At 54.1% G+C, this 19,343-nt stretch overlaps 1 protein-coding gene across 1 annotated transcript; it reads right to left on the bottom strand.

The window, feature by feature from the left end:
* Nucleotides 1-4,061: 4,061 nt before the first annotated feature.
* WNT4 (Wnt family member 4) lies at nt 4,062-19,112 on the bottom strand. Its single transcript, XM_056508429.1, has 5 exons — nt 18,887-19,112; nt 8,022-8,257; nt 6,000-6,131; nt 5,536-5,678; nt 4,062-4,714 (listed from the first exon to the last, which is right to left on the bottom strand). Exons 1-5 carry the CDS (start codon nt 18,961-18,963, stop codon nt 4,247-4,249), a joined length of 1,056 nt encoding a protein of 351 aa, XP_056364404.1. The 5' UTR covers nt 18,964-19,112; the 3' UTR covers nt 4,062-4,246.
* Between the last annotated feature and the right edge of the window lie 231 nt (nt 19,113-19,343).

Genomic DNA, 19,343 nt, shown 5'->3' with positions numbered 1-19,343 from the left:
TTCCAAGCATCATTTTGCTTCCCTACAGCCAGCTGATAAAAGTCAAGTGGATAAAGAAAGAGAAGGAGATGCAGGAGAATGACTGTGCTCATTGCAGAAGGAATTGCAGAGGGATTTGCTGTAATGTTCACTGTTGGTGTGAGGGAGGGAGAGGATGTGAGTGCTAACTTATGTTCTGTCAGCATCATTAATGTCACCCACAGTGATGGAATTGCTTTGCAGGGAGCTGTGGGTGAGGCTGAACATGCCCAGGGAGGGAGAATGAGATAGTTGGGAGGAATGGAAGTGTCCTTGGCCAGCAAAGGGCACGAGGGTGATGTGGTGAAAACAGCTGGGGAAAATATCAGCTCTGCCCATGTGCTTGGCTGTGCTGGGCTTGGAGTGCATCCAAGATCCAGGGATGGAGATGGGATGGAGAGCTGGGAAATGTGAAGGACAGAGCTTGAAACAGCTGAGGCTGAAGGTACCTGAGACCTAGGTGGGTTTTCCAGTAGAAAAGGTGAAGAAAACAGAAGCAGTAAAACATGGTGGTGGAGTTGGGAGTTTGGGGAATGGGAAAAAAAATGAATTTACCCTCTGGAGCAGGGTGGAGAGGACTTGGAGGGGATGTTCTATTTTTGCTCTGATGATCTCAAGTTGGCAGTGGGATATCCAGGAAGGTTTATGAGGAGGAGAAGCTGGCTGGAGATGTCAGCCTGTGAGTTACCAGAGGAGGGATGGGCTTACCAAGGAGAAGGTGTTGGGGGACTGAGGATGACTTAGCTGGGCCTGGGGGGCTGGGATGGGGCCAAGCATGTGGCAGGATGCAGTGGTGGAGAGGCACAGTGTGCTGTGCTCTGATGTGTGTGGGATGCAGGGGATGGCAGAGGGCACTGAAGAGGAGAACACAAAGATCTTGCTCCATGGTCACAGAGAAGCCAGTGTCTCCCTACACCTTGTTTCAGGAGAAGAGTGAGGCATCTTTTTTTTTCACTGGAGACAATTCCTTACCTGAGGCTGAAGCTGGAGTAGGGAAAAGAAGTGCAGGAGGAGTGGGATCCACCAGGGGAAGACAGAAGCTGTTGGAAGTGAGGGTTTTTGGGAGGCATCATGTTCTCCCAATCTACCATCTGCAACAAGTTAGATTTAACAAAACATCCCTCAATCCCTGCCACCACAGAGGCCAAAGGGAGAGAAGACATTGGTTTTACATGAGCCTGTGAAAAGGTGAGCTTTGGGAGCACACAAATGGAGAGGTACAGCTAAAGGAAGGAGAGGGTACAGCTGGACCCAGCAGCAACCCCTGCTGAAAAAAGAAGCTCCAGACTGGAGGGAACAGTGTGAAAAGGATGCAGCCAATGCTGCTGGCTTGGGGGAAGGACAAGGGACAAGCAAAATGCACTGTAGGCAGATTGGAGCATAGCTGGGTATTGGGCATTGCATCCCACCAAATCCAGCAACTTCAGCACAGTGATGGAGGAAAAGGCAGCAGGTCCCTGACTTGGCATCTGTGGGCAGCTCTTGCCCCCTCCCAGCTCAAATGCAGCTCCAGCCACTGGCAGGAGGCTTCCAGCAGCACACAAGGCAGCTGGGGCTCAGCTGTGGCTCCTGGGCTGTGGGCATGGCAGGGCAGCACTGCTCTGAGCACATGGATATTGATGCCCTCTCCACAGGAGGAAGTCACAGACTTACTGAAATCTAAAATTGTAAAATTCTAGAATTCTTAAGCCAGTGCTGTGTCAAGTGGTTCAGGCAGAAACAACTTCCACTGAAGGGAAAGCAGGGATGCTGCCTGTGGTCCAAACAGCAGCATCTCCTGAGGAGAGTCTGGAGGAGGGACAGAGAACTTTAGTGTTCTCTTTCCATTGTCAGGAGGCTCCATGTGGGCACCTCTCCTCCCAGCTAAGGACTCTGGGGAGCAGACCAGCAGTCATGAGGGGTTTGCAGCACACGATGGTTTTACACAGCCCAGTGCAGCTGATTTCAGAACAGGAAAACCCCATGGCTGGTTCAGCACAAACTCATTATTTAACAGACAAAGTAAATATGAAAACACATTTCTAAACACTCCTCTGGTGTTGAAACTTATAGTTAAGAGAAGAGCCAGAGTGCTGCAGGGCCAAACTATCTCTGGGTGGCATTTGCAGGGCTTAGCTCGCATTGCAGCCTGAAAAAATCCCATGTGCAGAGATTATCTCCATGCTGAGTTGGATTGCTCAGCTTTGGCCCCCATCCTAGATGAACAAGGAGTAGAAGACTTGGCCAATGGCCTGAGGTCTGTGACCTGCTCTGCATGAGCTGGGAAGGGAAGAACTGTCTCTAAGGTATTTCAGGGTCTGCAGCCCTGGGGGCTGAAGAGATGGAACCAGGGCAGCAAAGCTGAGATTCTCTTCCCCCCAGAGATTTAATACTGCACCCTTGGCCAGCTGAGCCAAGTGAGAGACAAACCTTGCTCTAGTGAGGAGATCTGTGGTTTGCACTGACATGGATCAACCCACAGTGCTCCACCTCAGGAGCCTCTAGGGTGTCCCTCCCACCATCTGGCACGTTTTGCTGGAGCTTTATTGGACCTGGTGTGAGCAGGCAGGAGGGAGGCAGCTGGGGTGTGCTGGGGTTTGCCCTAATGCAAACCTCCCTCACCCTGCACTGCTCCAAGCCAGCTGTCAGCAGATGGGGCCTGGGGACCTCCCAGTGACCACAGGCTCTCCCAGCCCATCACTGCCATGGCACAGAAGGGGTTTCACATGTGCCTGTGCATTCCCCCAGCCTCTTCCCTCTCAAGGCAGAACAAGACTGCATGTTTTGAAGGGACCCCCTCCTTGGCACAGCTCTGGGCTTTCCTGGACCATGCAGGGAGCTCCCTGCTACACAGGACTCAGCAATGCTGACCCCTCACCTGCTGGCTTGAGCTACCATTTTGAGGTTTTCTTTGCTTCTCTTTTACTTCTTGACTCATAGACCAGTGGGTGAGGGAGAGAGGAACTGGTTCCCTTTCCACCTTCCCTCACAGTGCCCCTCTGCTTATTAGTTCTCCAAATATTTCATACAGCAGCCCAACAGCAAGATTTCTGCACTAACCCAGTTCTAGGCAGAGGGCAGCCACAGCAGGCAGGACAGCCCCTTATCCCCATGGCAGTGTCCCAGGGAGCAGGGCAGGACAGCTGGGGCCCTGCTCACTAAATCTCTGTCACCAGGGCACACATGGCAGCATCCTCTGGCTGAGATCTTCTCTTGTGCCTTCGAAGGGTCAGACAGTAACAGCAGCAGAGCACCAGAATTCCTCCAGCCCCAACTGCTCCACTTCATCCTTTTGCTTTTATCAGCATTCACCAGGATAGGGACTGTCCCCCAGTGCCTTCCTGAGTGAGGAGAACAGGCATGTGGAGCAGAAAGAGCAGACCTGTTGTGGGATGCATGTGAGGTGGGGGCAATTATGGGTCAGAGGAGAAGAAATCAACTTGTTTTGTCTCCCATCAGCTCCCAGCTGCATTAAGAGTCAGTGGATTGCAGGTACCACTGCCTTTCACTGTCTCCACTGGAACTGGGACTGGAGAAGAGATGGGGGAAAGGGAGCATGGTGGGACCATTGTGCCCTCCAGCAGCCCTGGGCAGCCACTGAGGAGCTTCTGTAAATCAGAGCAGCCACTGGAGCTGCTCCAAAATTCATCCACTGCCCAGGAGCCTTCAAGCATCCCACAACAGGGAGGTGCAGGAGTGTCTCACACTGCCCTCACAAACTGCTCACCCTGGAACTTAACTCTTGGAGGACAGTGCCACCCTGTCACCACCTGCCTGTCCCTTGCCATGCACCTGGCTGCACAGGCTGCCTGTGCTCCTTCCCTTCCTGAGGCTCAGCCAGGGCAGCAGTGCTCCAGGATGTGCCTTTAAACAAACAAAAATAACTGTGACAGAAGATTTCAGATGTTAAACACTTCTTGCCTGCAGCACTCCAAAAGCAGCAGGAGCCCATCCTACAAGAGCTGGCATCACACAGGTCCCCAGCCAGCCAGAGAACAAATGTGTCTGCTGGCACAGGACACCAAGGGGCTCTGGCTTCAGCAATAAATACAGCAAAGGAGACAAAATAAAAAAAGCCAACAGTGAACAGTTTTTTTTTAAACTTTAAATATTTTTTTTCTTTAAAATCTGTTTTTCTCTGTGGTTCTGTCTCTGTAAAGAGCTGTGCTCTCCCTTCAGCATCTGGGTCACTTCCTCAGTCCTGGCTGTGGGGCAAGGGAGAAGCAGGGTCAGTGAAAGAGCGGCTGCATCACCGGCAGGTGTGGATCTCCAGCAGCCGATGGCAGGGTTTGCACTTGACAGAGCAGCACCAGTGGAATTTGCAGCTGCACCTCTCCACAACCTCCAGCTGGTCCGTGTGGAAGCCGCGGCCGCAGCACATGAGCTCGCAGCCGTCGATGGCCTTGGAGGTCTTGTTGCACTGCCGCCCGCTGGTGCCCAGCACCCCGTTCTTCAGGTCGTGCTCGCAGAAGTCGGGGCTGGAGTCCAGGTAGACGAGGTCCTCGTCTGTGTGTGGCTTGAACTGGGAGTTCTTGGGCACCAGCACTTTGGTGGATCCGATCTCGCTCTGCTCCACCTCGGTGGCGCCGTCGAATTTCTCCTTGAGGACGTTGCCCACTTTGCGGAAGGGGGGCATGGCCTTCCAGCACGTCTTGAACTCGCACGAGCCCGACACGCCGTGGCACTTGCACTCCACACGCATGTTGTTCAGGATGGCCTGCGGGAACAGACACGGGCCACAGGATGGGATGGGCAGGATGGACACAGGGGAGGGCACAAGGCATGGGCTGAATACGCTGCTGGGTGGGTTTGGGATTGAAAGAGCACAAAGGCTCAAGGCATGGATGCAGAGCCTGCCTGGGGTACTGCAGAGATGGCTGGGACAGTGCAGAGCCTGGCTGGGACAGTGCAGAGCCTGCCTGGGACACTGCAGAGCCTGGCTGGGATAGTGCAGAGCCTGGCTGGGACAGTGCAGAGCCTGCCTGGGACAGTGCAGAGCCTGCCTGGGACACTGCAGAGCCTGGCTGGGATAGTGCAGAGCCTGGCTGGGACAGTGCAGAGCCTGCTTGGGACACTGCAGAGCCTGGCTGGGATAGTGCAGAGCCTGCCTGGGACACTGCAGAGCCTGGCTGGGATAGTACAGAGCCTGCCTGGGACACTGCAGAGATGGCTGGGACAGTGCAGAGCCTGGCTGGGATAGTACAGAGCTTGCCTGGGGTACTGCAGAGATGGCTGGGACAGTGCAGAGCCTGGCTGGGACACTGCAGAGCCTGGCTGGGATAGTGCAGAGCCTGGCTGGGATAGTGCAGAGCCTGCCTGGGACAGTGCAGAGCCTGGCTGGGACACTGCAGAGCCTTGCCTGGGACACTGCAGAGCCTGGCTGGGATAGTGCAGAGCCTGCCTGGGACAGTGCAGAGCCTGGCTGGGATAGTGCAGAGCCTTGCCTGGGACAGTGCAGAGCCTGGCTGGGACACTGCAGAGCCTTGCCTGGGACACTGCAGAGGGCAGCCAGCTCCCAGGTCTCCCCCTTGCCATTACCTTCCTCCCTGCCTCGTTGTTGTGGAGGTTCATTAAGGCTCTGTTGGAAGAGGCCCCTTTGCTCCTCTCCCGGATGTCCACGAAGGACTGCGAGAAGGCCACGCCGTAGGCGATGTTGTCCGAGCAGCCCGACCACTGGAAGCCTGAGCAGAGAGCACACGTGAGACAGGTACTGCCACCCTCCAGCCCTGCTCTTCCCAAAATCCACTGGCCTGCCTCCTCTCTGTCCTTCTGCCCACTAGCCTGCAGTGTATAACAGGGAACACATGGACAAGGTGCTTTCTGTCCCGTGCCTGACGCACCCAGGTGCCTTTTTGAGGCAGTCACGTGGCCTTAACCAGATTTTTATTTTTTTAAACTTTTCCCTCCTTTCTGGGTAGCTCCAGAGAGTGGGTTTGAATTGCAGATACTTTGGCTACTTTCCCTCCCCGTGCAGCTGCAGCTGCCCCTGTTGAGACACTCACCCTGGGGGCTGCCCCCCTGCACGGTGCGGTCGCAGCCGCACTTGTCCAGCTCGCCGCTGCTGCAGGCGCGGGTCACGGCGAAGGCCACGCCCGCCGAGGAGATGGCATAGACAAACGCTGCCTCCCGTGTCCCTGCAGGGCACAAAGCACGAGGGAAAGGTGGCACACAGGCCGAGGAACACCAGAATTATTGGTGGACTGCCTCATGTCTCTCCTCTCCCTCTCCCCTCTCCATATAAACCCCCCTGAAAAGCTGGTCTGAAAAAACATGCTGTACAGAGCTATGGGGCTGAACCCTTTGCTCTGCTAAACCCTCCTAGGATGAGACGGCACATACAGCACCCTCACTGTCCCCACCCCCAGGAATGCTGTTTGCTTAGTGCCAAGCCTGGACTTGACTCATCAGAGACCCCTGGGTGCTGGGAGATGCTTTGCAGAAGTGAGGGCTCATTCTTGCAGTAGTGAAGAACACAACATTAAAAACATGAATGATGGGTGAATGATAAAACCTGGCAATAAGAGAGACAGGCTGCACTGCCAATGTGGGCAGAGCTCTCCAGAGCTTATATGGAAGATTGCCTTGCTTGTGCTTGCAGGGCATGTCTGCCATGAAATCCTTCCTGCATCTGAAATAGCTGTCTGCTTTCCACATCCTCCTGGATGTGGGTGTCCTTCCCTGCAGCTGCAGATCCTTGCTAGCCTCTGTCACAGGGTCCTGTAGCTCACAATGCCTCCCAAACCACCCTGCAAATCCTGCTCTGCTCCCAGAGCACCTCACACAACCCCACTGGTGTCCAGGGTGCAATGCAGACCCAGCTCTTGTGTCTGCCTACGTGGTGCCACACGATTGAGAAAAGCTTTTTTGGGAAGTTGGGAGTGAACACACGGGCAGAGATCATCTTTAGCAACACACAAATCCCCAGTATCCTCTGAGGCTGGTTGAGGACACAAATCCTCCATTTCTGAGCAAGGAGGGCTGGTATTTGGGGTGGTCCCAGCTTGGTACAGAGGGGGATGCCTTGTGAGCAGGCATCACTCAGCTTGCTGGTCAGACAGAGGGCAGCTACTTTGGTGGTCGCATCCCAGACTTTGGTGGCCCAGCTGGCAGTGGCTGGGGAGGAACCAGCCAGTGTGGGGACTGAACTGCCTCCAAGTTAATCGAGGTTAATAGTAGGATCATGTTGGTCGGTTTGTGCTGTGGCTGCCTAAAAAGAGACGACTTAGTTTCTGGTATTTCTGGTATTTCCAATCCCTGAACCTTCACAAGAAGAGATCTTCACCTCTGCATCGAGGGGAGGAAAGTCAAATAAAGAGCCAGGGGGATGTTCTGGTCTAGGGGTCCTGGGATGGGAGGTGCTCAGAGAGAGCACCTGAGGGGAGGCAAGGGATGCTTCAGTGATCTGAAGGGGTTGCAGAAGGGTTTTCCTCTCTGTATCCTCACTCCAGTGCTCTGGTTTGATTACAGCCCTGTGCTCCTGGGAAGTCAGGGTGCAGCTGGGACCAGAGGGGCTGGGGGCTGCCCTGGCCACACCCAGCCCTGAAGGCTTGGGGCAGGCAATGATGCTGCCACGTGTTCTTGCCATGCCAGGTGGCACCGAGCCACCCTCCTGCCAGTGTCCCCATGGATGCTCTGCTCAAGAGTGGCCACATGCCAGCCTGGCAGCAGCCACTGCTTCAGCACTGCCCAGAGAGAAACATGGCTTTATGGAGGGCAGCTCCTGGCTTTGGTGGGGAAGAGATGAGACCACAGAGTGACTTTAGGACCTTTGTTCAAAGCTGGCATGTCCTTGCCAATGGGTGTGAGAAAGGTTCAGGAGCTGAGGAGCAGCAGGAGCGTGGATGTGCTGTACCCATCACAGTGAACACAGCCCTGCTGAAGTGCACAGGGACCCACCCACCCCCCCCAAGATCCAGCACTGCACGGGCCATTCCTGACCCTCCCAGCCACCAGCTCAGGGGCAAGCAGCCAAAATCCCACCTGCAGCCCACCAGACTGCTTTTCTGGCCATTCCCCCAGCTGACCTTGTGTCACCACCTTGCCAAAGACAGGCAGGGTGTCGAGCGTGGAGCAGTTCCAGCGGCGGTTGCGGAACTGGTACTGGCACTCCTCGATGGCCAGCTGCGCCCCGCGCCGCACCGAGTCCATCACCTCCAGGTTCCTCTTGCACATCTGCACCTGCCTCTGGATCAGGCCCTTCAGCTTCTCACAGGTCTCCTCCTCGGAGATGCTCCCCACTGAAGACAGCTTTGCCAGGTACCTGCCACGACAGCAGCACCGTGGGTTAGGAGGTGAGGGCTGGGGGAGCCCCATTCAGCCTTGCAGGGAACACTGAGACTGAACCTCTCAGCCCCTCCTGCTGCCCAAGGGGTCACTTTTATATGTACCACAGCAGTGACTCTGCAGGATGCATTTCTGGCTGACAGAGAACAAGCCCAAGCAAAACAACCAACCCTCAGCAGCCTAGTCCTGTCTCTTGGGGAGCCCAGCTGTTGGCTCCCCTTTGCCTCTGTTGCCTGCAAGGAAGATATTTTCAGCGCTGCCTGAATGTGCCTGGTCAGGTCTCCTGAGTATTGGCATATCCAAGTGCTACTAGGAAAAGCCAGAGGTCTCTGAAGTCAGCCAAAACAAGCAGGACAGGCACTTGGCTGCCAGCTCCATCTGCCACAGTGCTCCCACAGCGTGGCTGTGTGCTCATCACCAGCAAACACTGCCCTCCAAACCACTTCCCTCCTGGAGGCTGCTTTTAGCTGCCCCAGACCCCAGCAGGCAGGGATGGCCTCTGGGAGCTGCCAGGTTCCCTGTCACTTGGGATTCAAGCAGGGAAGCAGAAGCAGGAGCATGCCAGGGCAAAATTGCACAGGCTGGGCACCTCCTCCAACAGCCCAGCTTGTCAGTAGGGCCATGAGGTCTTTGCTGATCTGGAAAAGACTGTCCCTGTGTGGAGGGGACCATGTGTTCTGCTTTCCACAGTGCCATCCTCAGCAGAAAGAGTTACAGAGCTGCTCTTGGGTTCAGCTCTAGGGGAATGAGGGAGCAAGCACCTCAAAAGTCTCAGCATTTCCTTGTTCAGTGTGTGGCCATGATGGTCCCTGCTGCACATCCCAGTAACTCAGCCTCCCACCCACTGCTGTGTTGTGGGCATTGCTTGCCCATTTCCCAGTTCCATCCTCCTGCCCCAACCTCTGGATCACAGAAGGAGCTTAAGACAGACCCAGTCAGATTTTCCAACAAGGCCATGTGATAATCCAATATCCCCTACAACTATTAGTTGGTAGGTGTGTGTGTGAGACTCTCTCCTTCCTGTGGCTGCTGGTATCAGATGATGCTGCCATGGTGGAGCCCTGACCTGCTGTGGACATGGAGGGTCCCCTGCATGGGACAGGTGTAACTCACACTTGCACCCACCCACCAACCACACTGAGCTTTGGTGTCCTTGGGAATTGCCAGCATTGTCTCAGGCTGCTGAGATTTACCTTGTCTGCACCAAGGGAAATGGTAAAAGCAAGAACTGAGTTTTTTGGAAACTTCATTCCTTGACTCTGCATTTCTCAGCCCTACAGAACTTGTGGTTTTTTTTTTTTTTTTTTTTTTTTTTTTTTTTTTTTTTTGTTTGTGTGTTTTTTTAACTCCTCCTCCCAAGTTGCAACATCCTGCAAAGGATTTTTCTTTTGAAGCCCTGCTTGTCTCCAAGAAGTGACTGTGCAAAAGTGGCTCCTGCCCCCTGCCTGTTCCCATGTGTCCCAGGAGCCAGATTTGCTGACTTCAGCCACAAAAATCAAGTTGTCACAGCCTCTTCCTCTCATTAACCCTGCCAGCCTGCCTCAGGAGGAGAGAAGAGCATTTTCTCTTCTGTGCATCAGCAGAATTATTCACCAGCTTGGTTTCATGCTCGCAGCCAGGGGGGCCGTGGGAGCCAGGGAGAGCTGTCCTGGCTCCTGGTGTCCCTGGGGAGTCTGCATGGCAAGATGTCAAAGCATCCAGTGCTCCCTGTGTGTGCTCAGGGAGGCAGTGCTGCTCTGACAGTGGGGAGCAGCAGGCTGCTGGCTCCCAGAGCCAAGTGCTGTCTGTGAGAGCCTTTATCCCAGCAAATCATCCTTGCCCAAGGCTTCCTCTCCTCCAGGGGACAGCCCAGCCTGCAGAACAGGACCTGATCCTCTGTGGGTTTTCACTGTCACCTTTCTGCTGGCCCCACCCACACAGTGGGTGTCCCCAAGCCTGCCCTGCAGCCCAAGGAGTGCAGAACTGCTGTTCTCACGTGCTGCTGCACTTGGCTGACCTGGGGTGAAGCACCAAACCACCTCTGGGAGCTTGGGGATGCTGAGTGCTGAGTACACACAGCTGTCTCCTCGCAGGTCCAGCCATCATTCCAGCTGGGCATGGGGAAGATGATACACAGCAAACTGGTAAGATTCAGCTCAAGACAATGTGGGTTATTGATCAGCTTTGAACCTGAAGAAAATCAGAATCTATCTCCAGCACCAACCCCTTGTGCTGATTTGGCTTCCCAAATGCCAGGAACTCCAGTGGCATTTATCACAGCAGGCAAGCAGCTCCTTCAGAGCCATGACACTGGTCCTACAGAGGAGTCAGTGCCTGCTTTGAGAGCAGACACATTGGCAGAAGGGTCCTGTGACACAGCACCCACATTATTATCAGCTCTGCTCAGGATGGGGCATCATCTCCTCTTCTAATGTATTTTCCAGCTTGAGATTCCCTGGACAATGTGGAATAATAAATTCAAAGCATGCATAAAGGAAAGTGTGACAAAAGCCTTTCAAGCTTTTCCAAGGAGATGCACCTGATAAGGTGCCTTCCCAACTCACATTTAATGCTGTTTGGGATTATTAAACAAAGGCCAAGGATGCTTCAAAGACAGGTACAGCCTTCCAAGAACAGGTCTGCTAATTAGTTTTGCAAGGGAGACAAATAAGATGAAACTATCCAGAACAGTGCTCTGGCCTCTCTCCCCCTTGACAGGGCCTGTGTCCTATCACCCCTCTCAGCCTGTGCTTGCCAGCCCCTCTGTGGAGATGGAGGCAACTGTGCTGAAAATGTTGTGCCCCATCATGCAACCAGTTTGTTACAGGTCCAGGAGAACCATCACTGCTTTCCAAAAGACAGTTTTTGATGGGGGAGGAAGCTCCCACCCTGATCCCTGGTTCAGGATGCAGAGGTTGAGGCAAGGATTGAAGGAAGGACCTCAGTGACATGAAACTGTCACTTGGCATCTCATCCCACCACATCCAGGAGCACCAGGGAGGTGCCATCCATCCCTTTCCCCTCTCTGGGGCAGATGAACAGTGAGGTAAGAGCTGGAGAACATTCCCTGCCCTCATCAGCCCCCACCTCCTGTTCCTCTGGGCTGTCAGGAACCAAACCCATCTGCAGCATCCCACAGTCCCCATGGAAACCTGGCTCTAGTGCTTTGCCTGCTCCTTAACAGGAACTTTGCTCCAAACTTTGTTTCCCTGGGCTGAATGGTGGGATCCACAGCCACAGCCTGTGTGTACCTGCACAGAGAGCTAGACAGGCACAGCAGGATTGCAACCAACAACTCCTGCCCTCTCAAAGCCTCAGTGCAGATCTCCATTGTGACACCACATTGGGATTGCTATGCAGAGCTCCAGATTATAATTTAAATCTCACATGCAGCCTCAAAACAGCCCTGCTTGTGGAAAACAAACCCAAACAATGGTGTATTTTCTTTCTTTCCAAGACATGGCAAAGAATGTTTCAGGAAGAGAGCTGCTGTCCACACCATTTTTTAAAGTTCTGTCTTCTTGCTTCATCATGGCCTTGTACAGTTCTTTTCTCCTGCCTTTAAATCCAGGCAAGTCACTTGCAGAACAGACTCCCTCTTAAGAGTCACTGATTTAGGAGAAAACTGACAGGAAACCCTTCCTTTTTACTATCTGAGGTATTGAGATCAGGATTGAAGCCACATAATTTAAGCAGCCACAGCCAATGCACTATGCAAGATGGCAAATAAATAAATCTCAAATCCAGGGAGCTTTGGAGAGGTAGGGGATGCCAGAAAGCCCTGCTTAAAAAAAATATGACAATATTTTCATGAGGAAGAATAATTGGTGAAATGACAAGGAGACTTTGAAAGAGCCACAGTGTCTGGCAGAGAAAGTGAGGAGAGGGGAGAAGATTCCCTGCCATGGAAAGGTGTAGAAATTTTAGTCACTGACAAATACTCAACTGAGGCAGGTCAGAGAAGATACTCTGGGGAAAGCAGAGATCTCTGGGGTTTATTTTTTTAAACAAATGAGTTTCAAGTGTGAACTCTTTGTTTTGTCTCATTTTGGGAATATTTTCCTGAAGATGAGAACTTTCAGACCCAGGTCAGTGGCATCCCTGATAAACCACTCAACAGATGCTCAGAAATCAGGCTCAGAAGCTTCAGCCTGCTCAGCAAATACTCAACCTCCCCACAAGGTCAAGGCCACAAAAGGCTTGTCCAAGCCTTAAACTGCAGATGATTCAGCTCTGCTCCTGTGAGAGGCAGCAAACACCCCCTGCCTGTGGAGGGGTCAGCAGGCACATCTCTGCCTCCTGAGCTGCAGGGACAGCCAGCAGCAACTTTGGATTGTCCTGAGCATGGAGACTGCTCATGCAGGCAAGTTTCTTCTGGGGAAGAACTAAAGGCTTGTTTATAATGTGAAAAATCCATGGAAAACCTTTTGGATGTGACAGGATCCCCAGAGCAATGAACAGGAGCCCTGAGCATCCCTGAAAGTGGAGAGCCACTCATCCAACCCACAGCAAAAGCCAAGGGCATGGAGAGGGGAGCAGAGAACAGCTCTGCATTAGAACCAGCCATGGCACCTGAAGGGAAATGCTGATGGGCTCCTCAGCAGCTGCAGGACAGGAGCATTGCAATGACAACCCAGGAATCCATGGAAAACCCCCCTGCATCCATCTGTCCATCCCCACAGATGGATCCATGCAGGCACAGGTACTGACCAGGGCTATCCTGCAGATGTGCAGAAGTTTTATCTTTGCCTTTGCTCTCTCCTACCAAGCAGGGTGAGTGAAGACATGGAAAGAAGTCTCAGGCTCTCTGTGCAGGCCAGAGAGCTCCCAGGATTTCTCCTGGTGTCCCCACTGGGCTCAGTGCCAATGTCCCTGTGCCAGCAGCACCAGGCTGGCAGGGCTCACACATCCATGGCTCCTCAAGCCAGCTTGGGCACACTCCTGCAGGGACCTGCAAGGCTGCCCTTGTCACATTTGTCCCTCCCAGGGACCAGGTGTCCCCCTCCTGGATCAGACATCCTGCCTAAATATGAACTGTGATTTACAAGTCATCATCTGAGAGCCTGCCTGGTCTCTTTCTTGGAAGACACACAGCTGGTCTGCCTCAGTGCTCCTGCCACAGCTAGGGCACCATCTCTTGGCTGAAATTTGCTTTTCACACCTACTCTTCATCTGCCAGAAGAGTCATCCAGGAGGAGGCAGTGCTCTGCTGCACCTCCACCCCTCAGCTCAGGGGTGAGCACTCCAATCCTGCCCCCCATGCCCTGGAGCCCTCATCCAACACCACACCCCAGCAACAAACTGCTGCTTTTTGGCTTTCTGGGGGCAAAATCTCCAGTTTGTAATTAGGAAGAGCCTGAGCAGCATCTCTTTTGGAAATCTGCTTTGAATGTGTAGATTTCCTTTACTTCCTTTATAACCCAGCAGAAGCTATTCCTGGATCCAGGTACAACACATCAGCCTTGCTGCAAGAGGAGGCAAGTGCAGGCCAACCCCTGCAGTGCTTCAGGCTAAACCTGGTTGCTGAAAACCTGATGAGTTTTAAGGTTTGATCAGAATTTGCAAATATGTGGCAAAAAAAAAAAAAAAAAAAAAAAGCCTTCTACAAGACTAGTTTGATCTCACCCAACTTCCAACCAGGCTGCTCTCCATAGGCCAAGAGACTCAATTACTTTTCCCCAGGTAATTTCATGAAATCACAATGCTGGCTGCAGTTCTGCTGAGCCAGCCAGGTGCTGCTCCCTGGCTGTGAAGTGCAGCAGCCCAAAGCTCCAAGAGCCTGGAGGATGCTGCCAGGGCTCACCCACAGGTGCCAGGTGGGCAAGGCAGAGGTTACCTGAGTGCCCAGAGCAGAGTCTGCCACTCAAGCAGCCTTGGGTGACTGCAAGTTTTGTGGATTCACAAGGATTTCAAGCTTTAAGAAAAATTCACCAACTATTGTAAGAGCCAGTGTCATTGCACTTGTAAGGAAATACAGAAGAATCTCCTAGAAACTGCTGAACTCCAGGATTGCTCAGCAATTTCAGAATTTTAAGAAAGTGGCTGTAATGCATTTCTCTACATCTACAAGGATGAATTAATCAAGCAGACAGTAGCTCTCAGCAGAGTTGCATGAACCCTTTTTTGCCTCAATGCAGAAGTCCAGTTCTGATTCATGGAGTCACATCAAACCATTGCAAAAAAGAAACCTGCCCCTTGCTGCTGCTCATGTTTGGAGCTGATCCAGTTCTTCACAGCCTGGTGTGCAGAGTGGGTTTATCTCCCTCCTGTCCATCCTCCTGGAGTTAGGTTCTGCTGTGAAGGACAGGGGTGTAATTCTGCTTGAGGCTTTCTTAGGAAAGGACAGAAATGCCCATCACCACTGAGAGCAGGAGAGCTTGGGGCTCTCAGCACTCTGGCAAACAGCCCTGAAGGGTGTCTGCCAGATGGGACAGCACCACTGCTCACAGACAAGCCAAACTTGTTTGGAAGTGCAGTGCCAGGACCACTGGGTGCAACCCACAACCAGTCCATTTTAATCACTGAGCTAAAATCAGCTGGTACTGTCAGAAGTGGAGTTTTATTTATTTACAAATAAATAAAAATTAAAATGTATTTCCAGCAGTTTCAATTTCCCACCTCACAGCCTTGATAATGGGTTTCATGGGTTCAGGCACCAACCTTTTGGATGTGACAGGATCCCCAGAGCATCCCTGAAAGTGGAGAGCCACTCATCCAACCCACAGCACACCTTGAAATTCCTCACCCAACCCAAAAGGTGCAACCCAGCACCCTGGCTGCTGGGCCAGATGGGACTGGGGAGCCACCCTGACACTGCCCTCAGCAAAAGCCAAGGGCATGGAGAGGGGAGCAGAGAACAGCTCTGCATTAGAACCTGCCATGGCACCTGAAGGGAAATGCTGATGGGCTCCTCACATTGCAATGACAATGACAAGAATCTTGTACAAAATTAAACCATGCCAGGCTCCAGGTGAAGTGATCTCTCCCCACTATCAGAGCTGTGGAGACTCACCTGAAAAAACAAATCCTGGTTTAAAACCAGAATGATGCAAAGGCAGGATCCAGACATGCTTCCTCTGAAATCCTCTGCACTGCACAGTGACCCAAACCAAATGAGCTGCTTTTGCAACATCCCCACTCCTAAGCTGGCAGAGATGGGCACAGAGAATTGGGCCCCCTATTTGCAAAGCCCTTGTGATGTTCAGATGAAAGGAGGCCAGGGAAATCCAAACTGCTTTTATCCCTTCCTCACAGCCCTCAAAGTGGTTAGAGAGCAGCTGCCTAGCCAGGCTTGTTTGGACCCTCACAGAGTCTTCAAGCTTTCTCAGTGCACTCAAATTAATTTTTTTAAAGATTTTAAAAGCCCATCTGTGCTCCTGGCCCTTTAAGCCAAGTCCCAAGCCCAGACAAAAATTTTAAATCCCTGTAAAGAACGGATATACAGAGCTGCTGGTGGTACACCCAGCTCTAAAATGGCATAACCACATCTCAGACCAAGCATGTCCATACGGAGAGCCTCCTCCAGAGCCAGTTTTAGCTGCAGGAAAATGGAGAGAGGCTGTAATGATTCCCAGATAGTTTGATAACCAGGGGTCTCAGCCCTAAAGGACCCTACCCTGTTGTAGCTGATGTTTCTGTTCTCTCATCCCTCAAACCCTCTGAACAGCTAGAGCCAAGGCAGTGGGCCCCAGTGCCTCATGCCACATCTAGTGGATGCTTACATCCATAACCCATTTTGCACATTTTCTACTTCACTTCTTCACGTGGACTTCCTTCTCTCCAAAACAGGTAAATAAATGAATAACTAACTAACTAAACCACTGGACTGAAACCAGAGCCTGGCACTCCTCTAGGAAACACCCTCAGCATCAGGATGGGTTTGGAGCAGAAGAGGCCTCACTTCCAAATTCTACATCACTGCACGTGTGGGTTCAAGAGTCTACAAAGTGAAAGGTGCTTTGAAAAGTAACTCATCTGCTTCCCCTGTATGGAGCATGGCCATGAACTCCTTCAGAGATAAAGCAGAAGCCAGAGGGACCTTCCTGTGCACAGCCAATAAGATGTAAAAGGCTCTATCTGCCTTTATTTAATTTACAAACCTCTGCCTGGAGAGGCAGGAGGCAAATCTGAGCCTCAGAAGGAAGAGCGAGCCTGAGGCTTTCACAAGAAGAAGGAATAGAGAATCTCTCCAGATTTGGAGAACAGAGGCTTTCTGGATAGGCAACAAGCCAAGCAGCAACTCCCCAAACTCAAGGCACTGAGAAAAAACACCTGAGGTTTGCTTGCTAACCAGGGAGAAAGTTTGTTTAATGAAAAGATTTGGGAAATCCCTTCCAGCTCAACAGCCACTTGCAGCAGAGTGATCCCTTTGGGAGATCCCTCCATCATCTCCTTTTCACACTGCATGGGGCACTCCTCAGACACCCCTGCACGGCCAAGTGCAGCCTCCCCACAAAGCCAGGCTTACAGAAACCTCAGCTCAAGCACTGCGAGCAGCATCTCCCCAGAGCGCTGGGGCACTGCGAGTCTGTACAGGTTGAAAGAAGCTTTAGAGCTTTAGGGGGAGAGAGAAAAAAAAAAAAAAAAAAAAGAAAAAAGAAAACAACTCACAACTGAGCTTAATCACTAATCCAGCAGGTTTCTGGAAAAGCAAACTTCACCGTGGGCTGCCATTCCGTGCACACCTATCCGAGCTGTGTGCTGGCCAGGCTGGGTCCCTCCCATGGCAGTGCCCTGGGATAACTGAGCGTGCCGAGCCCACACACGTGAAGACATACGAGGCACACTCATTCCTCGAATATCTGATAATTCCTGGGATCCTTCTAACTCTGTTTATTGCCTCTGGCAGCCTTTGTTTCTGATGTGAGAAGATAAACAATGGGAATTGTCGGAATTGTCTTAATCCTAAAGGCAAAGAATAAAAAGCACCGAGCGGGGGACGATCCTTTTATCATGATACATTTGCAACATCAAAAAAAGCTGACCCCCTTCCTTTGAAACGCACTGAAACGCATCTGCTTTTCCTCCCCTGTTGGCAGGAATGAGCGCTCCGCTGTGCGCTGCCGAGCCCCCCGCGCCCACCCGGCTCTGGCAGCACGGGCGGCTGCACACACAGAACCCTCCTGCCTGCTGCAGACCTTCCCTCCGCCTTCCTCCCGAACCCTGCCCCAGCTGCGGGCAGGGCAGTCCCACCTCCGCGCATCCCCGCGGGTCTCACCCGTGAAATCCCCACTCAACCCCGCCGCGCCCGTCCCAGCGCAGCCCAGGCTGCTCCTCTCCTCTCTCCAGAGATCTGCCGTCATCTCACACAGCTTCCTCAGCAGAACTTTCTTCCTGCAGGAAAAACACTCCCACAGTTCCCAATATACCTTCACCAGAAGCACGACAGCTTAAAGACCACCTTGATAGCTGCTATGATCCACCCACCAGTTGCTGGAGACGTGTGGCACGCAAGTCGCTCCATCTGGCAAAGGAGGAGGGGAGCACTAAGCACTAACGCATCCCAGGCAGCCACCTTTTCCTCTGAGAGTGCCCCTGACCTGGCACTTCCCCCAGCACTGGGGAGCATCCTCCAAAAACCACCCACATCCCTCCAGCGAGGCAAAATCTCAAGGCAGGAGCTGCATCCGGATGCGGAGAGGAGTCCTGGCGCGGGGGATGCGTGCCCACCTGAGCACCTGCGCCGGGAAAGGCACACGACACGCAGGATCTCTCATGCTGACAGCCCCGGGAATCCTTATCCTGTGCGGTTACCTGCCCTGCCGATGGAAACCCACGGAGGTGAGATGGAGGCGGAGAGCGGCTCTGCCGGGTGCGTGCACGGGAACCGAGCAGTTCCCTCAGCCGGGAGCAACAAGGACCATCTCCCACCAAAACGGGGTTACCAGCAAGAAGCGCTGCCTCCAAAGTTGGGTGGGAAAGCGCTGTCATGCTCCATCCCCTCTGACCCGGGGAGGGGGAACGGGGGGGTGTCCTCTTCAGAAAGTAGTCCCACCACCTTGGCAAACACGTAGGAATTTTCCAGAACGATTTCCGCCCCTGTTTACCTTACACATTATTTCAGTGTTTGTTCAGCGGGTTCCCGATGTCACCGGGCTCCTCCGCGGGGCGCAGCAGCCCCCCGACCCCCGCCCTGCCCCCGGGAACGGGGGGCCGAGCCCGGGCACCCCGCTCGCCGCAGATCCCCGAGCCCAGCGCGTTCGGCCACCCCAGCCCTGCCAAATCCCCCCGTGGACCGCTGACCCTGGCGGGGCATCTCGCCAACACCCAGGCCCCGTTCCGACCCCATGCCCCGAATTTCACCCGCGACCCCGGTGCGATCCGGACAAAAAAAATGGGACGGGGGCTGGACAAACAGCGCATCAGCCGCGGTAACACGCGGGCACGGAGCGGCTGGCGACACCCCGCATCCCCTGTCGCCCACCTGCCTGCGGGGCTGCAGCCACGGCGGGGCCAGGGACCCGCGATAGCCACGGGCTCGCCATGCCCGGCAGGACGAGCAGCATCGCTGCAGCGCCCATCGCAGCCCGGCGCTGCCCGACCCCGCGGCACCTGCTCCGCGCCCCCGGCCACCACCAACAAGTGGCAGCGCGCCCGCCGTCCCCCCCAGCGCCCCGCGGCTACTCACAGCCAGTTGCTGGCGTTGGCCGAGAAGGTGGCGAGGATGATGAGCAGCAAGGAGCGCAGAGAATACTCCGGGCTCATCCTGGAGGGCAGGCGGGGTGAGCCGGCCCGCAGCGCCCCCGCCGCCCCGGGCACCGCAGGCGGGCGCGGCAGGAGCGGCGGGCGCTGCCCGCTCGATGCTCCCGCGGCCGCCGCCGAGCCCGACTGTCAGCGCGGCCGGCCCGTCCCGGGATGGAGCGGCGGGGCCGGGGGCGGGCCGGGGGCGGGGGCAGCCCCGGCTCCACCGCTCCATGGGCGGGACCGGCTGCCGGGGACACCCCCGGGGCGGGGAGGGCACCGGGATCGCGAGTTTCCGGAATTAGGGAACCCACCGGAGCCCCCCGGCTTGGTGCTGCACCCAGCCAGCGGCACCGCCGGGTGACTCCGGGGAGAGACGGGGGAACATCGCACAGGGGCGGGGT

Source organism: Oenanthe melanoleuca, chromosome 21 (assembly GCF_029582105.1).
Source record: "Oenanthe melanoleuca isolate GR-GAL-2019-014 chromosome 21, OMel1.0, whole genome shotgun sequence".
Taxonomy (NCBI): domain Eukaryota; kingdom Metazoa; phylum Chordata; class Aves; order Passeriformes; family Muscicapidae; genus Oenanthe; species Oenanthe melanoleuca.
This window is presented reverse-complemented; position numbering and strand designations above follow the sequence as displayed.